At 42.7% G+C, this 24156-nt stretch overlaps 1 protein-coding gene across 1 annotated transcript in view; it reads left to right on the top strand.

Annotated features, from left to right (window-relative positions):
- The window catches only part of LOC128949766 (inositol polyphosphate 4-phosphatase type II-like), a 198326-nt gene that overhangs the window by 57640 nt on the left and 116530 nt on the right, over positions 1-24156 (top strand). Inside the window, exon 2 of the mRNA XM_054294622.1 lies at positions 15617-15630. Coding sequence (XP_054150597.1) covers positions 15617-15630 — 14 coding nt within the window. The remainder of the gene's footprint in view (positions 1-15616; positions 15631-24156) is intronic.

Below are 24156 nucleotides of genomic sequence, written 5' to 3' on the forward strand. Positions count from 1 at the left end.
GATTGCAAGCTGTTTTGGACAACTTTCTTTCTCTTCTTGCAAAACACTCGGCAGCTCTCCGTGCAGCCTCTAGAACACGATGGGAGATGTTTTCTGTGCTGGCAAAGTTTCTCCTTGCCAGACAGATTGGAAAAGCTTTTTGCTAAGATGTAGACGAGAAGAGAGGCTAAAGACGAAGGTACGGTGCTCTGCAGAGCTAAGCTCTGCTCCCGGGCCTCTTTCGGCAGAAGGCGCACACCGCAGAGCACTGTGAGCGGCAGAATCGTCTTTGCGCGAAGAAGCAGCTTCTTCGTCTCCGGGAGCCGGAGAGAGCGGCAACTTCGCAAAGGTGATGAAACAAGCTGTACAACACTGTGATTGTGTGCGCAGCTTGCCAACTGAGAGAAAACAGTACCTGACCACTCTCCTGCCTTTTCTATTCACATGAACATGCGATTGCAAGCTGTTTTGGACAACTTTCTTTCTCTTCTTGCAAAACACTCGGCAGACCTCCGTGCAGCTTCTAGAACACGATGGGAGATGTTTTCTGTGCTGGCACAGTTTCTCCTTGCCAGACAGAGTGGAAAAGCTTTTTGCTAAGATGTAGACGAGAGCAGACGCTAAAGACGAAGGTACGGTGCTCTGCAGAGCTAAGCACCGCTCCCGGGCCTCTTTCGGCAGAAGGCGCACACCGCAGAGCACTGTGAGCGGCAGAATCGTCTTTGCGCGAAGAAGCAGCTTCTTCATCTCCGGGAGCCGGAGAGAGCGGCAGCTTCGCAAAGGTGATGAAACAAGCTGTACAACACTGCGATTGTGTGCGCAGCTTGCCAACTGATAGAAAACAGTACCTGACCACTCTCCTGCCTTTTCTATTCACATGAACATTCGATTGCAAGCTGTTTTGGACAACTTTCTTTCTCTTCTTGCAAAACACTCGGCAGACCTCCGTGCAGCTTCTAGAACACGATGGGAGATGTTTTCTGTGCTGGCACAGTTTCTCCTTGCCAGACAGAGTGGAAAAGATTTTTGCTGAGATGTAGACGAGAAGAGAGGCTAAAGACGAAGGTACGGTGCTCTGCAGAGCTAAGCACCGCTCCCGGACCTCTTTCGGCAGAAGGCGCACACCGCAGAGCACTGTGAGCGGCAGCATCGTCTTTGCGTGAAGAAGCAGCTTCTTCGTCTCCGGGAGCCGGAGAGAGCGTCAGCTTCGCAAAGGTGATGAAACAAGCTGTACAACACTGCGATTGTGTGCGCAGCTTGCCAACTGAGAGAAAACAGTACCTGACACTCTCCTGCCTTTTCTAATCGCATGAACATTCGATTCCAAGCTGTTTTGGACAACTTTCTTTCTCTTCTTGCAAAACACTCGGCAGACCTCCGTGCAGCCTCTAGAACACGATGGGAGATGTTTTCTGTGCTGGCACAGTTTCTCCTTTCCAGACAGAGTGGAAAAGCTTTTTGCTAAGATGTAGACGAGAAGAGAGGCTAAAGAAGCAGGTATGGTGCTCTGCAGAGCTAAGCACAGCTCCCGGGCCTCTTTCGGAAGAAGGCGCACACCGCAGAGCACTGTGAGCGGCAGAATCCTCCTTGCACGAAGAAGCAGCTTCTTCGTCTCCGGGAGCCGGAGAGAGCGGCAACTTCGCAAAGGTGATGAAACAAGCTGTACAACACTGCGATTGTGTGCGCAGCATGACAACTGAGAGAAAACAGTACCTGACCACTGTCCTGCCTTTTCTATTCACTTGAACATTCGATTGGAAGCTGTTTTGGACAACTTTCTTTCTCTTCCTGCAAAACACTCGGCAGGCCTCCGTGCAGCCTCTAGAACACGATGGGAGATGTTTTCTGTGCTGGCACAGTTTCTCCTTGCCAGACAGAGTGGAAAAGCTTTTTGCTAAGATGTAGACGAGAAGAGAGGCTAAAGACGAAGGTACGGTGCTCTGCAGAGCTAAGCACCGCTCCCGGACCTCTTTCCACAGAAGGCGCACACCGCAGAGCACTGTGAGCGGCAGAATCGTCTTTGCGCGAAGAAGCAGCTTCTTCATCTCCGGGAGCCGGAGAGAGCGGCAGCTTCGCAAAGGTGATGAAACAAGCTGTACAACACTGCGATTGTGTGCGCAGCTTGCCAACTGATAGAAAACAGTACCTGACCACTCTCCTGCCTTTTCTATTCACATGAACATTCGATTGCAAGCTGTTTTGGACAACTTTCTTTCTCTTCTTGCAAAACACTCGGCAGACCTCCGTGCAGCTTCTAGAACACGATGGGAGATGTTTTCTGTGCTGGCACAGTTTCTCCTTGCCAGACAGAGTGGAAAAGCTTTTTGCTGAGATGTAGACGAGAAGAGAGGCTAAAGACGAAGGTACGGTGCTCTGCAGAGCTAAGCACCGCTCCCGGACCTCTTTCGGCAGAAGGCGCACACCGCAGAGCACTGTGAGCGGCAGCATCGTCTTTGCGTGAAGAAGCAGCTTCTTCGTCTCCGGGAGCCGGAGAGAGCGTCAGCTTCGCAAAGGTGATGAAACAAGCTGTACAACACTGCGATTGTGTGCGCAGCTTGCCAACTGAGAGAAAACAGTACCTGACACTCTCCTGCCTTTTCTAATCGCATGAACATTCGATTGCAAGCTGTTTTGGACAACTTTCTTTCTCTTCTTGCAAAACACTCGGCAGACCTCCGTGCAGCCTCTAGAACACGATGGGAGATGTTTTCTGTGCTGGCACAGTTTCTCCTTGCCAGACAGAGTGGAAAAGCTTTTTGCTAAGATGTAGACGAGAAGAGAGGCTAAAGAAGCAGGTATGGTGCTCTGCAGAGCTAGGCACAGCTCCCGGGCCTCTTTCGGCAGAAGGCGCACACCGCAGAGCACTGTGAGCGGCAGAATCCTCCTTGCACGAAGAAGCAGCTTCTTCGTCTCCGGGAGCCGGAGAGAGCGGCAACTTCGCAAAGGTGATGAAACAAGCTGTACAACACTGCGATTGTGTGCGCAGCATGACAACTGAGAGAAAACAGTACCTGACCACTCTCCTGCCTTTTCTATTCACTTGAACATTCGATTGGAAGCTGTTTTGGACAACTTTCTTTCTCTTCCTGCAAAACACTCGGCAGGCCTCCGTGCAGCCTCTAGAACACGATGGGAGATGTTTTCTGTGCTGGCACAGTTTCTCCTTGCCAGACAGAGTGGAAAAGCTTTTTGCTAAGATGTAGACGAGAAGAGAGGCTAAAGACGAAGGTACGGTGCTCTGCAGAGCTAAGCACCGCTCCCGGACCTCTTTCGGCAGAAGGCGCACACCGCAGAGCACTGTGAGTAGCAGAATCGTCTTTGCGCGAAGAAGCAGCTTCTTCGTCTCCGGGAGCCGGAGAGAGAGGCAGCTTCGCAAAGGTGATGAAACAAGCTGTACAACACTGCGATTGTGTGCGCAGCTTGCCAACTGAGAGAAAACAGTACCTGACCACTCTCCTGCCTTTTCTATTCACATGAACATTCGATTGCAAGCTGTTTTGGACAACTTTCTTTCTCTTCTTGCAAAACACTCGGCAAACCTCCGTGCAGCCTCTAGAACACGATGGGAGATATTTTCTGTGCTAGCACAGTTTCTCCTTGCCAGACAGAGTGGAAAAGGTTTTTGCTGAGATGTAGACGAGAAGAGAGGCTAAAGACGAAGGTACGGTGCTCTGCAGAGCTAAGCTCTGCTCCCGGGCCTCTTTCGGCAGAAGCGGCACACCGCAGAGCACTGTGAGCGGCAGAATCGTCTTTGCGTGAAGAAGCAGCTTCTTCGTCTCCGGGAGCCGGAGAGAGCGGCAACTTCGCAAAGGTGATGAAACAAGCTGTACAACACTGCGATTGTGTGCGCAGCTTGCCAACTGAGAGAAAACAGTACCTGACCACTCTCCTGCCTTTTCTATTCACATGAACATTCTATTGCAAGCTGTTTTGGACAACTTTCTTTCTCTTCTTGCAAAACACTCGGCAGACGTCCGTGCAGCTTCTAGAACACGATGGGAGATGTTTTCTGTGCTGGCAAAGTTTCTCCTTGCCAGACAGAGTGGAAAAGCTTTTTGCTAAGATGTAGCTGAGAGCAGACGCTAAAGACGAAGGTACGGTGCTCTGCAGAGCTAAGCACCGCTCCCGGACCTCTTTCGGCAGAAGGCGCACACCGCAGAGCACTGTGAGCGGCAGAATCGTCTTTGCGCGAAGAAGCAGCTTTTTCGTCTCCGGGAGCCGGAGAGAGCGGCAGCTTCGCAAAGGTGATGAAACAAGCTGTACAACACTGCGATTGTGTGCGCAACTTGCCAACTGAGAGAAAACAGTACCTGACCACTCTCCTGCCTTTTCTATTCACATGAACATTCGATTGCAAGCTGTTTTGGACAACTTTCTTTCTCTTCTTGCAAAACACTCGGCAGACCTCCGTGCAGCTTCTAGAACACGATGGGAGATGTTTTCTGTGCTGGCACAGTTTCTCCTTGCCAGACAGAGTGGAAAAGCTTTTTGCTAAGATGTAGACGAGAAGAGAGGCTAAAGACGAAGGTACGGTGCTCTGCAGAGCTAAGCACCGCTCCCGGGCCTCTTTCGGCAGAAGCCGCACACCGCAGAGCACTGTGAGCGGCAGAATCGTCTTTGCGTGAAGAAGCAGCTTCTTCGTCTCCGGGAGCCGGAGAGAGCGGCAGCTTCGCAAAGGTGATGAAACAAGCTGTACAACACTGCGATTGTGTGCGCAGCTTGCCAAGTGAGAGAAAACAGTACCTGACCACTCTCCTGCCTTTTCTATTCACATGAACATTCGATTCCAACCTGTTTTGGACAACTTTCTTCCTCTTCTTGGAAAACACTCTGCAGACCTCTGTGACACTTCTAGAACACGATGGGAGATGTTTTCTGTGCTGGCACAGTTTCTCCTTGCCAGACGTTGTGGAAAAGCTTTTTGCTAAGATGTAGACGTGTAGAGACGCTAAAGACTGGATGAAAGCAAATGACACCCATCTTCAAAGAAGGCAATTAGGTGTGCTCGGAAGAGTCCGAACCAGCCAGCCTGTTTTTTATCTCCAGGAAGTTTATGGAGCAGCTATTCCTGGAAAGACTTGCCCGGCACATGAAGTACGGCAAACTCAGGTCGTCAGCATGGATTTTCCGGGGGAATTTTTTGCTGAACATCTTTTTCAACTCCTCTGATGAATCGACTGGTCGATGAACGGAATTTTCACTGCCTGGGCCTCAGGGAGGTTTTTGGCATTTCTCTGCATGGCAGCACACATACATACTGGAAGCAATAATGCTAAGGGGAGGGAACCAGTGTCTTTTCAGTGATGCTGAGTGAAAAGACAAGAGGCAGTGGGCACACTCTGAAATACCGGATATTGCCTTTGAACATCACCAAAAGATTTTTTAATGTGAGGGTGACTGAACCATGGCACAGACTGCCCAGAAAGGCTGTGGAGCCTGGATCTTTGAAGACATTAAAATTACACCCAGATAGAATCCTGGGCAAGAGGCTCTAGGTATCCTGGTTTAGCAGGGGGGTTGGATCTGGTTAGCCCCACCAACCCCTTCCACTCTCAGTCGTTCTGTGCTAGTGAATTCTCTTGGAGATGCACTTCAAGCACTGGCATGACAAAGTTCTGTGCAGAGATCCAAATGGACATGGGATCTAAGTTCCTTAAGCAGTGTTCAAGAAGAATATAAAACTCTGGGACAAGGATCTCTTCCCTAACTGAATCCCTTTCAGGGGTAAATTCCCAGCTATAGAAAGATCTTCTGATACGCGTGCATTAGACTGACACTGGCTGAGCAAATTTCTCCCTATGTGTATCTAAGACCAGTTAGGATCTTCACCCAAAGTGTTGTCAACATAGTCACAGAATGTCTACTGTTAAGAAGTGACAACTGACATCAGAATGGCAAATATTGGTCCACAAAATGGATGAATGGATGGGAATCATCTACTTGGGTTAAAAACAAAAATACAGAGTTGGTCTTTATTTCTCAATTTCATTGCAATATTGATAAGGGAAGAAAAAGACCTAAGTCCTTGACTTTCTTAACTGGAGGAAAGATTTTAAAAATTCCTTGTAAAAATGTATTATCACTATCAGACTATTGAAACCATTTGAGATTTGAGTTGGGAAAAAAGATCCGAATTTGTCTAGATAGTGGCAAAGAAGCCAAGAAAATAGGAAAGAAACAAAAAGAGAGCAAAAGAGTCAGCTTCAGCGGACAAGCTCGTTCTGGAAGTAGTCTGCGGGGAAAAGGAACTCCCAGTTGAATTTCCAGTGTATTCCTGCGCTGCTTTCACTAACTGCTCAATGGAAAAACCAATCCTTTTGTATAACTTCTCCCAGCAAGAAAAACTCCAACAGGTTGACACCACCATCATGCCTGTTCCAGACATATTGAAAAGAGAAAGGATGATTTTCTTGAAAAGCTACTTGCATAAAAGTCGCAAGACAGTAGAGGGATTCCCACATTCTCCTTCCTCCATCTGGCTTGAAAGTATGTTTGATCAAATATGCAACAAAGCACATGATTTATAAGGTAGAGTCAAATGGATGGTTTGGGAATTGATCTCTTGTTGATAGTAAACTTCATATCCACTCTGTGTGACCTTTCTAAAACAAAATGTGGAGCGGAGGCATGAATCTGCCACAACAAGGGTTAAGCAAACCTACACACTCCCGTTCACATGCCCCCCCTTCCACACACACCTAGGCACACACAGAGATCAGCATAGAAGATCATGAACACCTTGGAAAAGACTGAAATGCTAAATGCCTCTCTTTATGGGCAAAGGAGCTGGTGCAATAGTTCAAATGCCTGGTACAAAAATTCTGTTGAACATTTAGCTCCTATTTAAAAGACAGCTTTTCATTTCATTCCATTTACAAATCATTTTCATTTCATTTGTCTCTTTTAAATTACTTAGTTCTCATGTCTTGTATGTCTAGGAATATTTTCTTTGAAAAAAAGGAAAAAATAGGTGAGATCTTTTCAGCACAAAACATTGCTTGATAGAATTTTAAACCATCGTGATATGGAAGAATTGTTCTGTCCCTCTCTAAGGTGGAAGAAGTATTTGGATCACAGATCATCTACAATGAAATACTTGACATGTTTAAGATGCTTTCAATCCGTGGCACTTTTGTTTCTTTTCATTTTCTTGTGGTGTTGCTGATTTTTTTTTTACATTTATTTTATTTCCACAGAGATGTCAAATGTTAGTAAACAGAAGAATATATATTTTAAATGGAATCTGAAATTAATTGTTATAGGTCCTTAGTGATTTTTGTTGAGATGCCAGCTGCAGTCATCATCTTATTTCAGATGAAGTGATTACCAGTATAAGCTTATGGTATGAAGCAGGTAATAGTTCACAGAGTAATGGAGTTCTGCTTACCATTTGCAGATGTTCTGATTCTTCATTTGCTACTTTAACTTGTAACCACTCTCTTTTTTGGATAGCTAGAAATCTGTGAGAGAAACTACAGCAAGATTCCTTTGTCGTTAGATACTTGATATGACAATATTAGGAGAAGGGGAAGGAGAAAATGGTGTTTAGCTCTGTTTCCATGAAGATTCAAACCCTTTGGTGGTGTTCTGAAATACCAACAACCCCAAAATAAATTGCAGCATTGGAATTGCAGTAGCAAAATTTATTTTGATATGGATGTATTTTTGATTAGTAATGTATAGCAAGTTTTTGTAAGGCTTCAAGCCCCTGCCCCCTTCTTTCTTAATTTCTCTCCCTACAAAACTGAAGAGAAGAGCCTAAATATCATTAGGAGCTGGTGCCTTGTGTAGAATAGTTTTGAACAGAAGGAAAGAGGGTAATTGATAACCTAAAGCAAACAGCAAGAGATCTGCCTTGCTGTCACAAGTCTGCTGCATCTCTGAGAAAGCTTGCTGTGCTATTAGAGTCACAATGTGCTCAGTAAGGAAATCTTCTTGGGAAAAAATATCTTTTCGCAATTACTTGAAAGCAATAAGCAGATGTGTATTCTCCGATGCATTTTCAAAAATTACAGAAGTTTAAAAATTTTGATCAAAACCAGTTTGTTTCATTACTTGAGGAGCTTTTCTAAGCCAAGCTCTAAGTTCTCCTCATGTTGCTGTTGTGTAGCTGAAGCCTAGAGCATGAAGATGACAGAACTCGGTTCTCACAACTGTAAATAAAGCTGGAGGAAGGTTGTGGATGTGCAGGAACCGATTGTCTGACGTTAGCAGCAGATCAATGCACAACAAATGTGAATAGCACTGGATGGGTGCTGAACACATATGATTGTAACCTTAGTCTGAGAGAGATTACCTCTGGTTTGCACCCTGGTGGTGATTCTAACCCTAGTCTGAGAGAGATCACCTCTGGTTTGCATCCTGGTGATTCTAACCTTGGTCTGAGAGAGATCACCTCTGGTTTGCACCCTGGTGATTCTAAACTTGGTCTGAGAGAGATCACCTCTGGGTTGCACCCTGACGATTCTAACCACATTAATCGCTTCATCTGCAAATGAGATGATGAGTGCAGCTGGCATCTCCACTCACGGGCATGATCCCTTACCAGCGTACAGCATTTCTCCCCAGCAGCATTCATGTGTATCTTACTTCAGTGACTCATAAATAATTATGTTCTTTTAGCTGCAAATTAAGTGGCTGATGACTGAGGTTTTTCTGGGCAGCATACTGATAGATTATGTATGGTTAGTACTGTTCATATTGTTTTGTGCTTGTGGGGGTTTATTCCCTCAAAACCTGTACTTGTAGGTCTTAGAGATTATTTTTTTTTAATGATTAATTTGGTAAGACTTCCCTATCATCTTTCTCCTTGGATTACTGGTAGAAATTTTCTTCCTGCTGTTTGTTACATACCTCCCTGAAGGATACTAATCGTTTTATGTATGTACCTTTCCTTGAAAATATAACTAGGTTACTTTGGCAACCAGCCGTATGTTCTGGAGAAGAGATTTATTATTTTTATAGAAGCCTCTCACCCCCAGAGACAGGAACAGTGATCTTGAATGTCTCCATGGGTAAAAATCAATGGATCTTTACTTATTTGTATATATGCTCCAATGTAGTTTTCTGTTGCCCTGAGTTTCTTTTCATGATAGAGTTCACCTGAGTCTGAGCATCTATTTTGGTTGCTACAATTAAAAGGTGTCCCTCCTAATGCATACCTGTTGCATGGCTGTGTAACTGTGCTCTCATTTTGTGATAGCATGGGCATTCTAATTTAGTCTTGCATGGTGAATTATTCTGGGAGTCCACATTGCAAATTGCCAAGTCTGGCATTCCCTTCTCTATCAGGTCCTTTTGCCCACTAAGGAATAGCTACACCTTACTGATTAGTTTATCAAGACAGACTGTACATTATTGCTTATAAACTAAGTTGCTCTGGGATAATAATGCTTCTGCGCTGTCGATGAATGAGTAAAAATTTGAACATTACCTTCACATATATATGTGCATGTGAGGCACAGGCTTTTCCCATGCCCCTTGCCATCAGATGCTACTCATTTTCTGTTGTTTGGACAGCGTACAAAATAGCATACCCTGGAGACAACAGGGCTGTGTTGTGAATTCCTGTTCCTAGCCAGCCCCTGGAAAATGTTTTGGTTTGGAATATGGGAAGAAATGAAGCTGTGGGGAAACGGTGTTTGTCCCTGGTTAAAGAAAGAGCTACCTTGCACGCTGTGAGATGGGCTGATACATACATTGTGTGAATCCAGAGTATGAGGAGACATTCACCAGGGTACTGTATTTTTCCTCACTAGCAAAAATAAACCATTCCGTTTCAATGCCATTTCCCAATTTTTGATATCCTTCTTGCCTCATTTCCCAAACAACTCTGAGCTGGGAATGTCTTTCATTCCCGCTGCCTGTGTTGTTTGTTCTGGCTACTGGATCTTTTCCATTTCTGGGAGATGCTGCATCTCTCTGTTTCTCTGCCAGACTAATTCTTTTTTGCTCCAGTGGGCTTTGTGCTTGGAGCAGAGAGTGCAAAATGCCTGGTCAGAAGTGTTACAGTTTCAGGGAAGGTAGATGGTGAATTTCCAGGCTATTTCTATTTTGGGTTTTGTTTGTTTCCTTTCTTCTTACTGTTATATGCTAATAGGTTTTTTTTTAGTTTTTCTCTCTGTACTCTCTTCCAATATAGAAATAACATTTTTCAAAAATCCTCCAAGGTCCCATGAGGAAACAGTAACCAGTCTTTCATTTCTTTGTGTAGGCACACACTCAGAAGGGCAGAGGGCACAGTCATCCTGTCAGTGCAGCACAGAGAACAGTGAAATATCAGTAGAGGATTTGTTTCTTCCTGCTATCCTAACTTTTTTTCTTTGTTGATATTAAAGCATAAGTTATTCTTAATGCGGTTCTTCCTTAAACATTCCTTGTACGCTGATAGGCTCAGCAAAGGTTTGGTCACTGGGGAATGGATGACTCAGGCTTTTACACTCTGAGTCAACAGTCACAATGAGTAGATTCATATACTTTTGGCATGTAAGTACAAGCTGGTGCTTCATTTCACTGTGTTTTGTCGATGAATTTTTCCAGAGTTAATTCAGACATTCTGAAGCATTGAGAAGCAACATAACCTGTGCTCTGCTTGGGCGTAGGTTATGGTGGAAAGTGAGTTGATGTTGTTACCTGCTCTCACAATGCTACATTTGCAGTTAAGGAAACAGCCTCAGAATGCCTTCCATGCTTGTATTTTTATCAGTTTCTCTTTGAGGGGCATGCCTATACTACCTAACAAACTTGTTTAAATATATAGCATACTTTCCTAACTGCGTAATGTTTCACTTTGTCCACTTTGTTTCTTTGAAGACCTAAGGTGCTGATAGTAAAATTGTTGAAAGGGCGATAATGCAGCATGGGGCTGTGGAGCTTGCCAGGCTGTGAACAGGATATAACAAGCTTCTATTCTTTGGCATCAGCTTAAAAGTAGTCCTTTTGTTTTGTGAAACTTTTAATTTGGGCTGTTTTGAAGGGAAGTGATGTACTGTGGCTCAAACTGGCAACTTCTGTGTTCTTTACTGGGATAACTTTATTGAATATCCTCTCTGACTGAAAGGAGAGTGGTGAACAACACTAGTCCAGTGTCACAGTAGAGATAAATAACACTGTTATCGAAGTAGATGCAGGTTTCATTTAATTTCATTTATCCTCTGCACCAGTGTTTCCCGAAGAGTTCTGATGCTTTGTGCTGATCCTCCCTACTGGAGATATGCAGATGAGTTATTTTTCTGTCAGCTCTGTCCAATGAAAGTCAAGATCGTGCTGCTAGGCCACCTTTTTACAGGAAAAATAATCTAATGACTGGATTGCAGTACTGTCATGGAAATAAATTGCCTCCTATGTTCAGATAGCAGCAAGGTGGTGACCACTTAGTGCAAATCTTCTTCCTATTGTTAATGGTTTCTCAGTAGCATAAAAGCCTGTGCTCTTGGCAGCTAAAAGATTTAGTCACATCTAGATAATGTATTTGAGACAAGACACAACTAGATCAAATGATTATTTGTGAGGGTTTTGCCTCGATTCATCATGCGGTAGTACATTTTCCAAGAGTTCGGCTGCAGAGCTCCTACCAGAGACACTGATAAGGTTTTTTGGGGGTCTGATTTTGTTTTTCCTAGGTGTCTCTGTGTGTCTTTGTTTTTCTCACTTTTGTTGCATTCTAGTGAGTTGTGAGCCAGCTAGCCTTCCTGTGTGGTAGGTGTGAAAAATTGGACTGTCTCGCTGTTCCAGCCTCTGGTGAACATGAGCTCTCTTGCCATTCCTCTGAAACTGTGCTACATTCTAAAAAGATGATTATGGAGTGCAGTATTTAAGGGTTGTATGGTGGCATGAGGTCAGGTTCTGTGGGGGGAACTGGCTGTATTTGGAAATCTCAGTGATCTGCTACTACTCGTGATCAGCTTTAGAGAGGACAAAGTCAAATAGCGTCAGAAGGTGTCTGCTGAGCCTTTTGACAACTGCTTTGCACGACATCGACTGTAATTTTTAAGATGATGTCAAGTAGTGCTAGTATTCAGTCATTTTAATAAGGCAGTGAGTCTTAGCAGCAAAGACTTGCTGGCAACTCGCTGTTTGAGCCTGGTGCTGTTACATCAGCTCTTTTGTGAAGGCTTCATCATGCACAAACTTTTATGCTTATCCCACTTTTTCCACCAAATTAAAATAGGGGTCAATTTGAAACTATATACCAGGAGATTTCATTGGCAATTTGGGCTAAAGCAAAAACTTTAATCTCTGAAGGTTAGATTTAATTGTCTCCCTGCCTCTCTTAACTGTAATAAAAGAGTAGTGAAAAAGCTTCAGCTAGTTTTCCTTTTATTTACTCCAGCAGCAGGTTCGAGCCCAAAGGAAAAAAAAAAAAGGTGTAAAACAAGCTGACTTGGCCTTTTGTATGTATCAGAGCTTTTGTAGCATTGGTTTCTCATCAGACCAAGCTTGCTTGCTGTGAGGATAATCTGACTCACCTTTTGGAAAGGTAAAGGTCAGCTGCACTTGAGGAAGCCCCTGGTAGGCAATGCAGGCTCATAAAAATACTCTCAGCTCTTTCTTGACAGTTACCTTCTCTGGACCATGGTCTTGTCTTTGCTTGCCTCAGGCTTCTGGGAGCCCAGGATAGTTTATTGCCCTGCAGAAAGCACTGGGTAGATCCCACAGCAGTGTTCACTGCTGTATATTCCTGTATATATATATATATATATATATATATATATATATAAAATACATATATATTTCAATGCATGGCTCATTAATCTGTGTCCCTTCTGTGGAGTAGCTGATGATGCGTTTATTTATTTCTTCCTTCCTTCTTTTTCTTCAGTGCTTTGACCCTTTCATTTTGAAGGCATAAGGTGTGGAAGTGTAAAGAATGATCTCATGGTAAGGGACTCTGAGTCCAGGATAAAAGTGAATTATTAGAACAGAATTTCTCTCTGAGGTAGAATGGGTTTTAAGAATGATGCCACATAGGCAGAATGCATTTCTCATTTGTATACCCTGACAAAAGAATTGATTGTTGCTGCCTGCTTTTAGGTATGTAGATTTATACCTGACAACTAGCTCTAAGTTCACAAGTAGTAACAAACGATAGAAACCAGCTTAACCACTGGTAGCAATTAGCTGTTTTAGAATGTGTTTGAAAAGGTTGTGTAACTGGGGAAATTGTCAGACAAGAGAAGATCCAATCAGGCTGCTAAAAGAGATTTTGTGGGCAAATGAAATGAGTACTTCGGTAAAATTCCTTACTATTGCAGCGTATGCGCGTGCACACTGGTGGGCTGGGGCTGATGAGCCTCTGGCAGGGAGCTTTGCAGAAGCTGCAAATGTTTTCAGTGGAAAGGAGACCTCAGCTCAGTTCTGCGGCATGTGACTTCCTATTTCGGTAGGTTACTTCCAAGGGACTTCCTCTGTTAAATGGACTCGTCTCTGGAGATTTAATCTGGAGCTGGAGCGTGGTCTGCTTTGTCCTGTGCCTCTGACAGCACTTTCCTGGAGTTTGCTTTGGAGTATTTCATTTTTATTTTGCACTGTCTCCAGCGTGCAAGGGTCTAGTGGCTGCTACTCGTGATCGGAAGCTGAGCACGTTTGTCCAGGTCTCAGTGGTGCATCCAGCAGAGCACATTGCCGCGCGGTATTCGAGCACTGAAATCGTGGAGGTGAGAGTCTTCCTTACTCAATTAACATGCTGATTGTTCCATTGCTCATTTCTTCCTTAGAAAGTGAGTTAGGAATAAAACAAGTTGGTGCATAGTGCCAGGTAAGACAAGCACACCCTGGCAGTTAGTAAAGCATACTGAAGTGTGCTGTAGTTCTTGGCATTTAAGCAGGATCAAGAGAAATTCACTTGGCTTCTCATGAAAGCTCTGTTGTTCCAAGTGGAGGCATGGAGAATATTCCAATTCTCCAGACACAGGTTTAGAATGAAACAGGGAATAGTTGCTCTCATGAAGGGACAAGGCAATGCAAAATAAAACTTAATTAAGAGTATAGTGAGTTTGGAAAGTATTTTTAAATGCAGAAAAGCATAGGTGTATTACATGGTCTGTTATCCTATTTGGTTTTTGTTCTATTTTTTCCATTAAAGAGCTGATGCTTTTGCAATTTGAAAAATATTACTCTAGATCTATAATTTGGGAAAGAAATGTGTGTATGTAATGTCTGTGACTTTACATGTAAGAATTAGTAATTGGTACCATACGTGACAACAAAAGTCGTCTGAGGCTGCTTTGCTAATCCTGACTTTGCCCTGTAAGCATTGGTGTCAGAAACAGCGAAAATGGTTCAGAGAAAATGAAGGGTGAGCAATGTAGATGTAACTTGCTTAACTTACAGGGGAGATTCATTAAGAGCAGGAAAGTCTCATTGTAAACACACACATGATTTCACCAGAGGCTTGTTTTAACTCTTAAATACAATGAGAATATTTCATGAGGTCTTTGTGTGATTACTTTCAACCAACTACTAATTAAATTATTATGATTTCAGCCCTCAACCATCCTGAAACTGTCTAATTCAAATATCTTGTATCTGATCAGGATGTCTCATTGCAGACTGTCTGGAATGATGTTGTGCAAAAGATGGATAGATAACCATGTATTCTTTGAAATAGAAGTTGATGCATTTCCTAATACAATGTCCTAGACCTCAATAAATTCCTGAATTTGTTTTATCAAGGTTCTTGGCTTTGTAGTCAAGCTTTGGTGGAGGGCAAGGCAGGGTCACAGAAAGTTAATCCGTAAGATAAATTACCTTTGTCGTGCACAAGCCTTTTTTTTTTTTTTTTTAATTACTTAATGGAAAATTTAATGATACCCACCTGGTAATCTTTGGCAATTAGGTGTAATTAAACATGAAGAAATTATAAATAATGTTTTGCATTATTCATTTAATTGTACATCTTTAGCTATGATATAGTTAGTTCTGTGTACAGCTTTTAAGTGTAATCATAATGTTTCAAAGCACAGGAATTTTATTTTATAGCAGTACAGCCTAAAGAGGAATATTTCAATCCCCTCTCCACAAAATCAGTATCCTTAATGTAATACTGAGAGTCTCTGTAGCATTTCTATACACTCAGTATTGTGGCTTAATGAAGATTGCTCTTTTTTGTATGTGTGTGCATGTTAAATCCTTAGTTCATCTAAATTAAGATGAAATTTTGGTACTTTCAAAAAGTGTTGAGGGAGTAAGAAAGGTTTTTTGGTTATTATAGGTTGTATTCCAGAACCTGGTACTAGCTGAGCTGTTTAAAAATGTGATAGCAGGCTCTGCCTCTGAAGCACTTCATATCCTTCCCAGTTAAAAAAACTTTCCAGGAAGTTCTTGTAGTTTTGTTTGGGTTTTGCTTGTTTGCTTTTAGCTTTCCTGATAAAGTTTTAAGGCTGTTTGTTTTTTCTCTTTGATTGGGTAATAAAACTGAGCTGTTTCCATCTCTCTGCTGTAGACAGCTGGCACCCTCTGGGTTTCTGTACCTCCACAGTGACACCCTTCACATTGCTCAGCTGTCCTTACTGAGTGTTTGCCCATGTTGCACAGGGTACAAAAGATCCTCTGTTTCTGACTGGTGTGACCTTCCCACCGGAATACCCCATCTATGAGGAAACTAAAATAAAACTCACGGTCTACGATGTCAAAGATAAATCCCAAGACACGGTAAGCGCTTTGCTTCAGTCCGTGCACAGATCTGACTGAGGAATGAGTTTCTTGCTGTGTTGTTCTTCGGCTCTCATTAGCAAATTGGGGAGATGGTTTGATGTCAAATTGGTTTTGTTGTTCTCTTGTGCCTAAAATCTACTTCATCTGTTGTTGATATGTTAGAGACTAGAGAAAGAGAACCATGCACTTAAGGTGGGCTTTTTGCTATTGGCTTTTTAACTGGTTACATGAGTCAGCACAGGTATTCCTGGCAAAGAAAAGACTGCTCTCTTGTGCTTTTTGAGAGCAGAGAACACATGGAATAGACTCTGATAGCACTGCTGTGAATAACTTTTCAGAAATATATTTCTGATAATATTTTACTTCTCTGCATAAACCAGAATGACAGTAGAGCCTGTAACTTGGGAGAGAGCTACTCCTATTTAATCTCTTGGGTGGTGATACCTGCAGCTTTCTGTTGCTGCTTTTGTTCTTGATTTGTAGCAGTCCAAACTCTACAGCTAAAGGTGAATCATTTGGGGTTCCAGTGTTGTAGACTCTTGAGTACAGAGTCAGCTTTTTATTCTTGGGAGTTACTCACTTGGGCTGATACATGGAGGTCAGAGGAACAATCTGAGTGGTTAAACTGCCAAATAAAGAGCTTGAGTACTATTTGATGTGTTCCAGATAATCCAAGACAGCCTTAGACAAGGGCTAAGCCTTTGTCTTAGCCTAGGACAGAGCTAGATGTCATAACAGGACCTGTGGGAGATGTGTATTTTTCTTCTGCAGCAGGCTGGAGTCCAGCTGATTAGTTTGCTCTCAGCCATCAAGAATGGCCACGTTGACACCTGTGTTGAATTGACTGAATTGCTCTGTAGTTGGCACCCAGCATGATGAAAGCAAGTGCAAGCTTCTGTCCTGGCTGTATATATGTTCATTATCTAGAAGAAGGTAATCGAGGACATGATTTGAAGCTTGGGACTGTCTTTGAGCTGCTTACAAAAGTAAAGTTCTATGTTTTGAGAACTTGTAATTTTTTCAGGTAGAAAATTATTGGTCTATTTGTTTAAATTTTCAACCTTTGTGAGCCAGCAGGTTGCTTCTGTCCCCTCACTGTGCTCTTTCATGGGAATATGTGGAGTGTCTTAAGCATCAAATCTGAATTTCTTCTCTGTTTAAGAAGGGAAGGGACATGTATATGCATTTTATAATGTATATATTTTAAATTTGGTGTTGGATTAGACTACAGGGACTTAAAATGGGATCTGCTGTTTCTTCAATAGAGTTGTCACCTGTGGACAGGTAACAGGCATTGAGTTAATGGAGTTGGACTTTGTCCTTCCCTTCCAGTTTCATTTTGACTGACAGATGCTGGAAAATAATATCCTATCAGTAAGTGATAAAAGTGAACTGGGTTGGTAGTACTTTTTCCCTGTGTTACTGCTTTTCTAGCTCCAGGCTCCTCTACTGCCACTTATGAAAGAGAAGATCTACCCTAGAGAACTAATAGAACTTGATAAGCTTTTTGCAAACATGTAAGGACTTTCTGTAACTGTTCCTTACAATTGTAGTTCAGGACTAGAGTCTCTCCCAGGGAATCCCACTGATGTAGCTTGTAAATCACGAGATAATACCTTTCTCTTTTGTCGTAGCATTTGTATTGTTCCTATGTGAAACATTCTAGATCTGTGCTGTAGGACCTTTTTGTGGGGGCAAGTATTGATCTCATCTCTGATTTACATACATTTAGCATTTTTTACTACTCAACCATTTTAAGCTGGATGTAGGCAATAAAAAATTAAATAAGATGCAAGATTTAAATCAAGATGAGCTGCAGCATATGTGAATGACCCCAGGCTACCCTAGTTGCAACTTCGTCTGTGGCAATATTTCCACTTCTGTTTACATCCCAGAATCTCAGTCATGCTATCACTTGACTTTCTTACCTGTAATTAATTAGAAACCATCATGCTTTCTATTAGTTTGGGTGATTTTTTTTCAAGTCTGGATGTTTATGTAGGCTCATAAGAGTCAGGTTAAAACGAGCTATAATTTGATATCATTACCAGCATAGCTGCAACAGCACGGATCTCCATGCTTGGAGATCAAACCAAACAAACTGGATATGTCCCTTTGGCAGTGAAACTGCTCCCAGGGCTGTGGTGTCACAGCTCTGATTCTCCAGTCTGCAGCAGAGCTGGCTTTCCTGTTCTTCAAAAAGTGCTGCCACGTATTACAGCTGCCAAATGTAGTCCCACCATTCCTCCAAACGGACAGGTAATCCAGTTTTGGGTGGGGGGGAATCCAGGCCTGCTAGGCATGCCCTGCTCTTCCAGGCTGTGCTCCAGAGCAGATGTGAGCTCAAATCATTGGGCATTTGTAGCAGAAATAAACCTTGGATTGGACTGTGAGCTGTTCTGCAGAAATCGTGTTACAGCAATAATTCCCACAGCATCAGGGCTGTGCTACTGCTTGCCTCAGTTAATGAGCTCAAAGTAGTTAATATCTCTTGTCACAAATAAATACTTTAACTTTTCTTATTTATTTTGATGCAACTATAGGAAGTGAATTCTGTGCATGAATTAAACTCAGCAGGATTTTACTACCACAAATAGAAGACTGTAGAGAAGGCGGGAAAAGGGCAGTGAGTACATCACGGGTAAAGCATTTTCTTGTTGTCAAAGGTTTGACATTGGCACAAGGCCAAATGCCCCCATGAAAATACACCTTCTCTGGTGTCTGCTGTGAGATTTTGACCAGGAATAAACAAAGCAGGCTCTCACTTGAAAAAGAAGAAAAATTTATTAACTAAACTACAAAAACAATTACCAAACTACACACAAAAGAAAGGGGAAAAAAAAAAACACAAGGAAAATGAAAACCTCACAAAAACACTCTCCTCCTCCTCCTCCCCCCCCCAAATTCCCAATACAATACAATCCAAAATCAATTCTGGGTCCAGCACCACCCTTTAGAATACTCGACTTCAGTTCCTCAAGAGGAGAGGGAGTCCTTCCATGTGTCATGGTGGCCTTTTCCGTCCTTGTTCCGGTGCTCTCACCACCGGACCAGAATCAGGGCTGCTTCCAGGGTTGTCCTTTTAAGGAGGCTGTGTCCAGTTCCAGAAAAGCTCAATCTCTCACCTCTGGGACATCTGTCCCCCCCATATTTTATATACCCCCTGGGGCCGAGGGGTGCCCACACTGAATCTTCTTTGGCTCTGGGACATTTCTCCCCCTGGACTCAGTCTCTGTATTACACGGAAACATAGCTCTGTCCATGGCTACACAAAAGAGTCCAGCATAAAATGCCACTCCCTCTTCTCCATCTTTCCAACATCTCTCACTCTCTCTCTCTCTCTGGTCCAGACCTTCATCACTCGCTCATTTCCTTCGTCCTCCTCCACTCTTATCTCTCGTCTAGGAAGGGGTAATGTTCTGTGAAGTTTTCATTGTCCAAAAAAAAAGGGTGAAAAACTCCTCCAAGCGGCTGGACTCCTGGCTGCACCCCCCCCATCTCCTCAGCCGGGCTGCCTGCTGCCAGCACATGTTTACTGCTTTCAAGGTAACGGCACACAAACACAGGCTGCCCTCTCTCTCTCTCTGTCTGTCTCCAAGGGGGGGGAACAGGCTGCCCATTGCTTCCTGGCATTTCTTTACTTCTTCCTTCCACCCTTGGGGGGGGCCAGGCCTACCTCTCCCGGGCCGGGCCGCATGGCTTTTCCCCTCCCCCCGCCCAGCCAGCAACTGGGCCGGGGGAAGAGACCCAACTCCTTCGCCGCCGGAAATCCAAAGAGAAGCTGCCGGGGGAGAGCCCTGCTTTTACCCTGTGTTCTCAGAGGTGGATCCCAGTGCCCAGTGGTTAGGCCAGATGGCAATATTCAAATCTGAGCACTCATTGGCCCCATCCACACAACATCCCAGAAATCCTGTTTCCGGGTCAAACCATGACACTTGGGTTTTGTTAAACCTGGCTCTGACTGTACAAGAGAATTTGCTCTCATTTTCAAATCTGCTGGAATTTTACTATAATAGAAAACTAACTAAATACTTCTTGAGTTGTGCACACAAGTGATAACATTAAAGTGAAAGAAGATGCTCCTCATTGAGAAACAACCAGAATTTATTTTTGGCCTGCTCTTTAAAAAAAAAAAAAAATCTTGAAAATTACCTTTCAATGCTAGTATTCCTGTACCAGGAAGCTTTTAGTTGCTTCACTCTTGACTGTCACTTCACTTCCATTATGTAAGAAGTATGGTTTAATTATATTGAAATACTGTGCAGCTGGGATCACATTCACTCTGCTTGACACCCGGAATGTTCAGACTGCACTTCTCACTTTTTATGCTTCTCTGTCTGATGTTGATCATAATTATATCTTGGCTGTGTCAGATTTTCTGTTATTGCGGCTTTTTAGGTTGATGAAAGGGGGGTTTTTGTTTGTTTTGACTAGTCTTTCTAAGTGATTTGTTACTGTAAGTTTTCACGTAAATAGAAACTTTTAAGAAAGACTATGGTATTCCCAGTTCACTTAGATATACTCAGAACAACGTAGCTGAAACGCTTATGAAATATCCTTTAAATATTTCCAGCGAAGCCACGCATACAGATCGGTGGGTAATGCCATATTGTGAGAAATGCATAGTGACATCTGTTTCTACATCACAAAGATTTTTCTTCTCATATTGCCGTGGGCAAATTTATGTTTTGCTGGCTTGAGCTACACTGTCTTTAGGATTTTATAAAGTTGGGTTTTTTGTAATGCTGGGGCTGTACCTGTTCTATGTCATTGTCAAATAAGATCAGAATTATAGGCTTATAAATCGTTGAAAAATTACCTCTGTCCCACTTTTGCACAGGCATGCTGTTCTTACCTTTCTTATAGGCATGTAGGTTAGCCCAGTTTGGTCTGGCAAGATTTAGAGCTGAAGCTGGGCTCATTCTCTGGGACAATACTGCATAGCACGAGTCAGGTACCACTGCTGCATGGCAGAGCCACAGAGAATACAAAGCTGATGGTTTTGTGTTCCACTGAGAGAAGTCTACTCAGTGTGGACTCCTCCTCCTCCTCTGCTCCTCATCTGGGAGGCAGTGGGTGTTGTTCTTTGTTTGGAATATGTCTATCCTGCAGCAAGAATTAACCTCATACCCAGTGAGTTGGCCACTTCTTTTTCATCCACACATGGACAAGTGCTGGGAACAGAGGCAGGAGCAACTTTCTGAACCTGCTGGGAACTTTCTATATCTGATCTTTGCGTCATCCCTTCAAAGATAATCTCCTTTGGATGGATATTACTATTGGAATTCATGTGCGGTACTGAAAGTTACACACAGCCACTCCAGTGTTATCTCCTGAGGGCAAGGAGAAACTGGATGTATAAAATACTGTTAAAATATTGCATTTGACAGTCCGGTCTCCCTTTTTTTACTCCCCAAATTTCATCTTAATCACTCAGAATAAAAGTCGACTCATTTGATAATCTTAGAAGTAGTGGGGCTAGAAGTTCTGTTTTTGATATGGGAATATATCTTGTAAAGTGGCAATTTAAGATTACTCAGGCTTTAAATAACTTGTCTTCTAACTTTTGGGGTTTAAATTTTCTATTAAACCTGTTCACTGGGAATGATATTTTGCAAAAGGCTTTGCTTTGTGTGTTTCTTGATTTTGCAAGCGCCCCTGTTAAAATTGAATCCTGCTGGGGTGAGCTGGAAAATGAGGCCTGTCCATCACGACAGAGGCGTTTTGAGTTAAGCCAAATCTGAAGTGACAGCGTTCTGTGTTCCCTTGTGGGCACTGATCCCTGTTACACCACCACCACCATGCAGTTTGGTCCTTGTGCCTTTGCCATCTCTGCTGAGGGGACACTGGAGCACCAGGAGTGCTGCAGGGCAGTGTGTAAAATGCATTGGCAGAGATCAATGTGAAATCTCTACCTCGCCTTCCCGTTCTCTGCCTGCACCACAGTGCACACAGTCCCTCATTCCTGCGAATGCTAAAAATACCGAAACAGTTTATCTTCAAAAGCTGAAGCAAAGTGGTATACTTTGTTTAAAGACAAAAACACCTAAGTCTTCCCTTTATCAGTTGTGTTCCCTGCTGTCTCTGCAGGATTTGCAGAGAAATATTGCCTTAAACTAGAAACTCCTATTATCTCATTCTCCGTAATAGAGCAGTACTGTAGTCTGCTACAGTCCTACCCACAGAAGTACTTGCATTAAAGCTTTAGATGTTCATCTTTCTCTGCAAAATCATCTATTTTTTTCATAAATATATATTTGATGATAGATTTAGTTTTCCTTTTGCATCAGGCTGGATGTTCTTACTAAACATCATTATTAGGAGGAGGAGAGGAACGTCTTTTGATTCTTCGAGGCACCTGCATGTTGAATCCCTCTAAAGTATTGTCAGTTGTTTCCGTATTTTTTAAAAGTCTTGGATGCAAAAAGGGAAAGTCAAACTACTGACTTTTCTTTGGGTTTATATTGATATAAATTCTTTCTTTGAAGTGGCTGAGCTACAAATAGGTTTCATATATCTTAGTCTATCTGTAAGAGAATTGAGGAGAAGTGTCAAGACTGGTCAAGTTACAGTTATAGGCTTAAAGTCCATTTGTAGCCTTACTGCTCTTTGCACCTCACCTTTGAAAATTTAGTGGGAGGATTTGGTTTTGCAAAAATCTTTCTCCCTTTGAAACTATCTACTACTTTTTCTCCTACCCTTTTATTACTTTTTTTTCTTTTCTTATTGAGGAAAACTCCTCCCTCTTCCTGTATCTTCAGGGAAAATTGTAACCTACTGTTTGTTAATTTTCTATTTTCTTTTCCTTTTCCACCTGCTCTGCCAATCAAATGTTATTTGCTGCCTCACATCAGGCAAAGGTTTGTTCTAAGAGCTGACATTTGGGCAAAGGTTTGTACAAGTACCTAGCAATGAGACTAATGGTATTCTCTGAGAGTTTAAAGGGTTGCCTTGAAAATTGCTTAGGAAGAAAAGAACGAATTAGTAAATGATTGCATTTTCCTGTAAATTTTACTGGACAAGGCACTGGAGGAGCTGCTCATCCCTCAGGAGGGATGGCTGGTGCTGGATACTGAAGCCCTCCTAGGGAGCCCAGGCACACCACAGGGGTGAAGGATTTCCTTGAGCTAAATGCAGCAACATGGAAATGTTAGAGTCACTTCAAGGATGAGATTTGTTTGTTCTCATTGGTCATTTTTTATTTGTTGTCAGTTTTTCATTTCTTGATCAGTTCTTCCAGCTCAGATGCACGGGTAGCCAGACAACAGCTGGCCTTGCTATTAAAGTCTGGAGCAAAGAAGGCATTTGAAGTACCTCAGCCTTTCCCTCGTCTTTTGTCTCTGTGTGTCTCTGCATCCATTAAAGATGAGGTTCTCCTTAGCCCTCCTTTTGTAGCTAACGTATTTATAGAAACATTTGTTACTGTCTTTGATGGCAGACGCCAAATGAAATGTCAGCTAGCCTTTGGTCTTTCTAATTTTCTCCCTGTATAAGCGAATGGAATCCTTGTAGTCCTCCTGCATTGCTTTCCCTTTCTTCCAAGGGCCACAAACTCTCTTTTTCTCCTTGAGTCCCAGCTCTAGACAATCCTAACAGAGCCCTTCCTAACATGTGGGGCTACCCCACCTCCTATCTCCTTCCTTGCTTACCCCTTCTGAAGGGTTTGTAGACATTGCACCCTTTGTAGAGATTGATGTCAAACAGAGCAAAGTATCCCATCAGGATTGAAAAGATGAAAAGAAAGGTGTATGGAGCAGTGGTAAGTCTGCCCTTGCTTCTGTGCTATGAGAGCAGGTACTCAGAGGTTGGAACCAGATTTTTCTTTGGAGGTTTTGGAGTGTGTGCTCTGTGAAATTGAAAGCAGCAAATTCAATCTGTTAGAACAGATTTTTCTTCCTCTGCCGTGTGCCTCATAAAAGTGTCTTTTACAGTTACAGCCATGCTTGTACCAGTAAATGTTTACATTTGAAAATTTGTACCTAAAAACTAAAGCTGAGGAAATAATTCTATTAAAAAATAACGTTAGAAACATATGCACTGGACGTAACGTGAGACTTTATCTTCTTGAGCAAATTTTTGCTGGAAGAGCACAGTAAATTGCTCTCAAAGCAAACTAGTTCAACGTTTTGTACTATGCTGTATTTTAAATATTTGATGAATAAACATGAAAGGCTTGTGTAATCATTTAGGATTTCCAATGCTGTTAGAAGTGCACGTATCATTGTATTTTACAGTAATCAAAGCCTCTTGATGTAATCATTATGCAGTATTTTACAGAGCTAAATTCCCATGTGGCTGAAATTCTCCATGCTTGTCTTTCTTCATGCCAAAAATGAGGATTTTGTTTTGATCTGTTCTTTGTTTTGTCCTGTTCGTCACAGATTGTGTGATCTCAAAGAGAGGGCAAGAATCCCTGCCTTCTAACATGCATCGTTTTTAAACAATGCAGCTTGCGTAGTGATGACCAGAAAGCCAGGAGAACAAACGAAAAAAATGCAGTCTTGTAGCATGGTCAGAATTTAG

The sequence above is a fragment of the Melozone crissalis genome, unplaced genomic scaffold, assembly GCF_028551555.1.
Source record: "Melozone crissalis strain CALT ecotype California unplaced genomic scaffold, PUWL_Pcris_2 ptg000287l_1, whole genome shotgun sequence".
NCBI lineage: Eukaryota > Metazoa > Chordata > Aves > Passeriformes > Passerellidae > Melozone > Melozone crissalis.